At 43.0% G+C, this 6,597-nt stretch overlaps 2 protein-coding genes across 2 annotated transcripts; both read right to left on the bottom strand.

Annotated features, from left to right (window-relative positions):
- Positions 1-325: 325 nt before the first annotated feature.
- Positions 326-1,875, bottom strand: LOC115574315 (translation initiation factor IF-2-like). The gene is made up of 5 exons (XM_030405782.1): positions 1,799-1,875; positions 1,660-1,715; positions 1,175-1,585; positions 460-1,076; positions 326-386 (listed from the first exon to the last, which is right to left on the bottom strand). Exons 1-5 carry the CDS (start codon positions 1,822-1,824, stop codon positions 375-377), a joined length of 1,122 nt encoding a protein of 373 aa, XP_030261642.1. The 5' UTR covers positions 1,825-1,875; the 3' UTR covers positions 326-374.
- Positions 1,876-4,795: 2,920 nt separating this feature from the next.
- Positions 4,796-6,377, bottom strand: LOC115574314 (atrophin-1-like). The gene is made up of 5 exons (XM_030405781.1): positions 6,332-6,377; positions 6,202-6,257; positions 5,703-6,119; positions 5,023-5,633; positions 4,796-4,946 (listed from the first exon to the last, which is right to left on the bottom strand). The coding sequence occupies exons 1-5, from the start codon at positions 6,355-6,357 to the stop codon at positions 4,935-4,937; spliced, it is 1,122 nt and encodes a 373-aa protein (XP_030261641.1). The 5' UTR covers positions 6,358-6,377; the 3' UTR covers positions 4,796-4,934.
- Between the last annotated feature and the right edge of the window lie 220 nt (positions 6,378-6,597).

The following is a 6,597-nucleotide window of genomic DNA, read 5'->3' as shown; positions in this document are numbered from 1 at the left end:
AAAATGGTTTGAAATTAAAATCATGCTGACCCGAGTGTCGTCACCAGAACCTTTGTCCATAGGGCCAACACGTCACAAACAGCACTTTGCCGAGTCATACAAGTGAGCTCAGTTCTTCATACATTGTTCAGGTACCTGGGCTGATACCAAAGGCGATTTTTAAGCTGTACAAATGAGGCAGTGAATGACTCAGAATACTGAAGACCATTTATCTTTGCAATCGAATCACATGTCTACTTGTGTCTCCAGACTGTGTACAAACACTCCCATACCAGCCTCACACTGCTGAGTTGCCTTGTACAAAGACAAAAAGCCAGGGCAAACATGAGGTTAAGATTTTTATTGTTTCTGAGATCAAGTCTGCATGGCTTCACTTACTGGTAACGCTGAAAGACAGGACAGAAAGTTAAAAATCACATCAGTCTCAACCATCAACATTCTGATCGCTTAGAGACGCACCTTATTACCACGGTAGCCACCTGCTGCTGTATAGGGCCGGTTGTATCCAGTAGCTGCACCACTCGGCTCATAGCTAGCGCCTCCAACGCTTTGCCTCACAGGCTGGCGGGGCTGCTGGACGCTCTGAGGGACCTCAAAAGCAGGTGGAGAGATCTTGACCTGCTGGACACCAGGACTGGCAGGATAGTTGTACCTCATGTAGTGAGTGTCTTCATAGTTGTCTGCCCCCTGTTCAAAGCTGCGGCTGGAGTGAGTGACAGTGCCTGGAGGATACTGGCCAGTCAGGAACAGGTAGTCATAAGGATAGGGATAAGGATAGAAAGACTGAGCCCGACGGCTGTCCGGGCCTGATGGTTGAACGTAGCTGGGTGAGCCTTCTCCGCTCAAAGCTTGAGCACCAGGAGGTGGCGGTGCTGGTAGGAAGCCTTGCTCTTCCGTCTCAGATTCCGAGTTGCCATACTCGGCGATCTGCGCATATTTGTTCAATTCACCTCCCTGGAGCTGTGGAGGGCGAGGGGGACTCACGTTGCTAGGGCCAGAAAACTGGCCTGCACTAGGTCCTGCAGAAGCACCGTCACCAGAGAGAGGACTGGGTGGAGCCACTGCCCAGTTGACATCTTGAAATCAGAAGTCAGAGGTTAGATAACAGCAGTGTTCTTACACCAAAAGTTAGAGTAGCCATTGCACTTCCCATAAAATTGGGACCAGTAGTTACCTTGGGAAAAGGTGGGTTGACCGGGGCTTGGGCCTGCAGACGAGCTGCTAGCATATTCTGAAGCTACGGGTGCAGCAGCAGCATAAGAGTTAGAGCTGTAGGTAGATGCGGCTGGTTGTCTCTGGACACTGGGCTGAGGGTAACTGGGTGCAGACGAGCCACTAGCATATCCTGAAGCTACGGGTGCAGCAGCATAAGAGTTAGAGCTGTAGGCAGATGCAGCTGGTTGTCTCTGGACACCGGGCTGAGGGTAACTGGGTCCTCCAGATGGATAGCTAGCTGGATATGTGGCGACTTTAGATGCAGTTCCAGAGCCAGAAGCTGCAGGAGCGTACATCACACCTGAGGTGGAGCCAGCAGAAGCAGGGTATGCCCCATAACCACCGCTGTAGGAGGAGCTGGGATCAAAACCTTCAAAGACAGACAATTAGGGAAGTTAATGAACATACTTTAAACTTTAAATGTTCACAGCAGTGATACTTCACCTGGCTTCGCAGGGTAGCTGTAAGTCACACCAGTCAGCATAACAAGGAGCAAAGCCCTGTTTAAAAACAGAAAAATAAAAAAAGTGTTGAACCATTTGGTAGAAATCAGTCAAACTATCACAAATAAATTGCTTCTTACCCTGAGTTCATCCAAACAGCCATCATGTTGAAAAGAGCTGCTCTAGTACCTCTATGAGTGTGTGAGATGTTTATAAATGTTGCAGGTGACCTGCCCTGACCAATCAGAACCAAACGAGCTAACAATGCACAGGTGCTAGCAAATTAAACCTGATGCAGGTGGATCCCACAGTCTGAAACCTTGACAGTGAGTCTGTCGCTGTTACTGCAATTGTTTCATTGTTTGCAAATGTTGATCATGCACATCACTATAGTAGGTCCGTAACATTACAGTTTTATATCCACACAACAGAACAGAATTGTGTTTTATTCGTCAATATATCATGTTATTCTGGTGATTTTTGTTTCTCTTTTACACGAAGAAGGATCCAAACACAGAGTTTTCAGTCTTTCTGAAAAATTATGAACAACTGACCTTTTGTCAAGTAATGTGCCCTGCCCATATGGCAATGCAGATATTGGGCCAGATTGTTCAGGACAGCTTTTAATGCATCTTTTCAAGTAACTGTGGGGGTCGATTGTAAAGTTGAGCATGCTAAAACAAACAACAACTTTTGGCCACATTTAGCAACAAACCCCATTAAAAAACAGATGTGAATTTTTCTTATGTAATTTCTAACTAGTTTTACAGCAATATTTGTGAACTTTGTGATATGTACTTCTCTTGTAAACATATAATGTAATATGTACATATATACATATAATCTAAATGTTGAATATAAATATAAATGTTAAATATGAATCTACATGTTAAATATAAATGTTAAATATAAATATAAATGTTAAAATGAAGTCTAAAAGTTAAACATAAATATAATGTTAAATCTAAATCTAAATGTTAAATCTAAATCTAAATGTTAAATCTAAATCTATATGTTAAATCTAAATCTATATGTTAAATCTAAATGTTAAATATAAATATAAATGTTAAATCTAAATGTTAAACATAAATACAAATGTTAAAAATAAATACAAATGTTAAATTTAAGTGTAAATGTTAAATATAAATACAAATGTTAAATTTAAGTATAAATGCTGCTAAAAGTTAAATCTAACTATTAAATCTAAATCTTAATCTAAATGTTAAATCTACCTGCTAAATGTTAAATCTAAATGTCACGGATGAAGTTAGATATTTAGTTAAAATGCAAATTTACACTGCCTGTCACCGGAAGTACCAAAATAGAAGCTCATCCACATAAACAAATGCTATCCACGGTCTTCTTAGGGTCATCAGACAGAGTGATTGCGCTGTACTGTTAGTCACTATTCCTCACTGTGCTCTCATGTTGCCTGCCACCATGTCCAGCAGCTAAGCTGGAAACATTGGTAGGGTCGTTTTTGCAGCATTACAGAGGTTCAGGAAATGCATCTGCAACGAAAGCGCCAGTAGCCCTTTTGACTGAGGCTGCATTATCGCCACAGCGGCGGGTCGCCCAATCTTTGCCGTTGTTTCTTTACACAGAGACAAGCAACTTGATATTTGATGGGTCAGGATCTCAATCCCAACACATTATAACAGCATCCATATGATTTTAAAATGTCAGCAGGTTCATGTTTAGATTAACAGGAGGACACCTGGGGAAACTCAAAGACGTCATCATCACGCCTCTTTAGAAGCCGAAACACACTGTTTCTTTATTACGCCAGCACTGCTTGGCTCTGTGTTAACAAACAATTGCGGAGAATTGATGAACCGCTGCTGAGTTGATAATGCAGCAACTCTGTGAAAAGGACTAGCAACAGCTACAGCATCCACCACAGTAGAGCCATCGCAGCACTCGGTAGCTTTTATTTTGGTTCTTCCAGTGACAGGCAGTGTGAATTTGAGTATTAGCTAAATATTTAGGTTCACCCTGACATTTAGATTTAACATTTATATTTAAATTTTAACATGTATATTTAACATCTTGATTTTTTTTAGATTTTACATTGGCATTATATTTTTACGAGAGAAGTGAATATCAAAGTTCACAACAGTTGCTGAAAATCTGGTCAAAAGTAACAAAATAAACTAACTTTCTGCCACATTTAGCAGCAAACCCCATTAATAAAACATGAATTTTTTAACACGCTCAACTTTACAATCAGCGCCCCATAACTGTATACCAGTTCTACACATACATGGGAAGTTTTGGAAACAGTATTTTAAAAACAATCTCCATCCAGATGAGCATCTTTCTCAAAAGAATCCATCCACGTCAAGACCTAAAAAGGCATTTTCCAGCATCATTCTCGGTCACTTGTCAGTGTAAGCAGGATTCATACTATGGTTGGTGCCATTCCCAAGGTTCGGAAGTTGTTCCTTCTTCAGTGTGTTCATGTCAAGAAGCAACATGGAAGCTGACAAGTTAATCTTATTTTAGCATTTAAACTTGTGAGCCATTTCTGGTGACAAGCAGAAAGGAAACAATTTTGGTAAAACTCATCCCATTGTCTGCCATGTTTCAGGTTCCAGTGTGTGTGGCTCAGGGTTAAAGCCAGTGTCATTAGGTTGTTTTGATTCACCTTGTCTGCATGTTGAAGCATCCATGGGCAAGACACTGAACCCTAAACTGTTCCTGATATGCTGGTTGGCACCTTGTATGGCAGCCATTGCCATCAGTGTGTGAAAACTGCAAGTAGCTTTGGACAAGTGTCTGCTAAACACCCAAAAACAGAAGTTTGTGTACCAAAATTTCGTCTGAAACCATGTTGTTGTCCCAACTTGCAATCACACGAAGTGTTAGATTTAAGTTCTGACAGGTCACAGGAATACCTTTTTACTGATTCCAAATGTAACCCGAGCCCAGTTCTTTGAACATGTTCAGGTACCTGGGCCGATTTAAAGCGAATTGTGTCTAAGAATACTGAGAAGTGCCAATTTTACAATTGTATTCAATGTCTGCATGGCTAACAAACTGTCAGTTTACAAACCCACTTCAGAATTTGCAAATAATGCCACATACAACATTAACATTGGTCTCCATGTACAAAAATGACAAAACCAGGGCAAACATGAGGTTAAGAATTATTTATTGGTTTTCTCCCATACCAGCCTAACACTGCAGAGTTGCCTTGTACAAAGACACAAAGCCAGGGCAAACATGAGGTTAAGATTTTTATTGTTTCTGGAGATCAAGTCTGCATGGCTTCACTTACTGGTAACGCTGAAAGACAGGACAGAAACAAGTTAAAAATCACACCAGTCTCAACCATCAACATTCTGATTGCTTGGAGACATACCTTATTACCACCGTAGCCACCTGCTGCTGTATAGGGCCGGTTGTATCCAGTCGCTGCACCACTCTGATAATAGCTAGCGCTTCCAACGCTTTGCCTCACAGGCTGGCGGGGCTGCTGGACGCTCTGAGGGACCTCAAAAGCAGGTGGAGAGATCTTGACCTGCTGGACACCAGGACTGGCAGGATAGTTGTACCTCATGTAGTGAGTGTCTTCATAGTTGTCTGCCCCCTGTTCAAAGCTGCGGCTGGAGTGAGTGACAGTGCCTGGAGGATGCTGGCCAGTCAGGAACAGGTAGGCATTGGGATAGGGATACAAAGACTTAGCTAAACGGCTGTCAAGGCCTGATGGTTGAACATCTCTGGGCGATTCTTCTCCACTCAAAGCTTGAGCACCAGGAGGTGGCGGTGCTGGTAGGAAGCCTTGCTCTTCCGTCTCATATTCGGAATTGCCATACTCAGCGATCTGCGCATATTTGTTCAATTCACCTCCCTGGAACTGTGGAGGGCGAGGTGGACTCACGTTGCTAGGGCCAGAAAACTGGCCTGCACTAGGTCCTGCAGAAGCACCGTCACCAGAGAGAGGACTGGGTGGAGCCACTGCCCAGTTGACATCTTGAAACAGAAGTTAGATTAGATCAAAAAAGCAGGTTTGTTTTAGTAAGTCACATTAGCACTAGTTACCTTGGGAAAAGGTGGGTTGACCGGGACTTGGGCCTGTTGAGTCTGCAGACGAGCCACTAGCATATTCTGAAGCTACAGGTGCAGCAGCATAAGAGTTAGAGCTGTAAGAGGATGCAGCTGGTTGTCTCTGAACACTGGGCTGAGGGTAACTGGGTGCAGACGAGCTGCTAGCATATCCTGAAGCTACGGGTGCAGCAGCATAAGAGTTAGAGCTGTAAGAGGATGCAGCTGGTTGTCTCTGGACACCGGGCTGAGGGTAACTGGGTCCTCCAGACGGATAGCTAGCTGGATATGTGGCGACTTTAGATGCAGTTCCAGAGCCAGAAGCTGCAGGAGCGTACATCACACCTGAGGTGGAGCCAGCAGAAGCAGGGTATGCCCCATAACCACCGCTATAGGAGGAGCTGGGATCAAAACCTTTAAAGACAGACATTAAGGGAAGTTGAACATACTTAAACAACTTTTAAATGTTAATACTTGACCTGTATTGATACTTCACCTGGCTTTGCAGGGTAGCTGTAAGTCACACCAGTCAGCATAACAAGGAGCAAAGCCCTGTTGAAAAACAGAAAAAAGTTATACTTCTTGGCAGAAATCAGTCAAACTATCACAAACAAACTTTTGCTTACCCAGCATTTACCCAAACAGCCATCATGTTGAAAAGAACAGCTCTAGTACCTCCATGACCGTGTGAGAGGTTTATAAATGTTGCAGGTGACCTGCCCTGACCAATCAGAACCTAACGAGCTAACGATGCACAGGTGCTAGCAAATGAAGCCTGATGCAGGTGAATCCCACAGTCTGAAACCTTAACAGTGAGTCTGTAACTGTTCCCCTTTTCCATGAAGAAAGTAAAGTTTTCAGTCCTTCTGAGCAATTAGGAACACATTTCCTT

Source organism: Sparus aurata, chromosome 22, assembly GCF_900880675.1.
Source record: "Sparus aurata chromosome 22, fSpaAur1.1, whole genome shotgun sequence".
Taxonomy (NCBI): Eukaryota; Metazoa; Chordata; class Actinopteri; order Spariformes; family Sparidae; genus Sparus; species Sparus aurata.
This window is presented reverse-complemented; position numbering and strand designations above follow the sequence as displayed.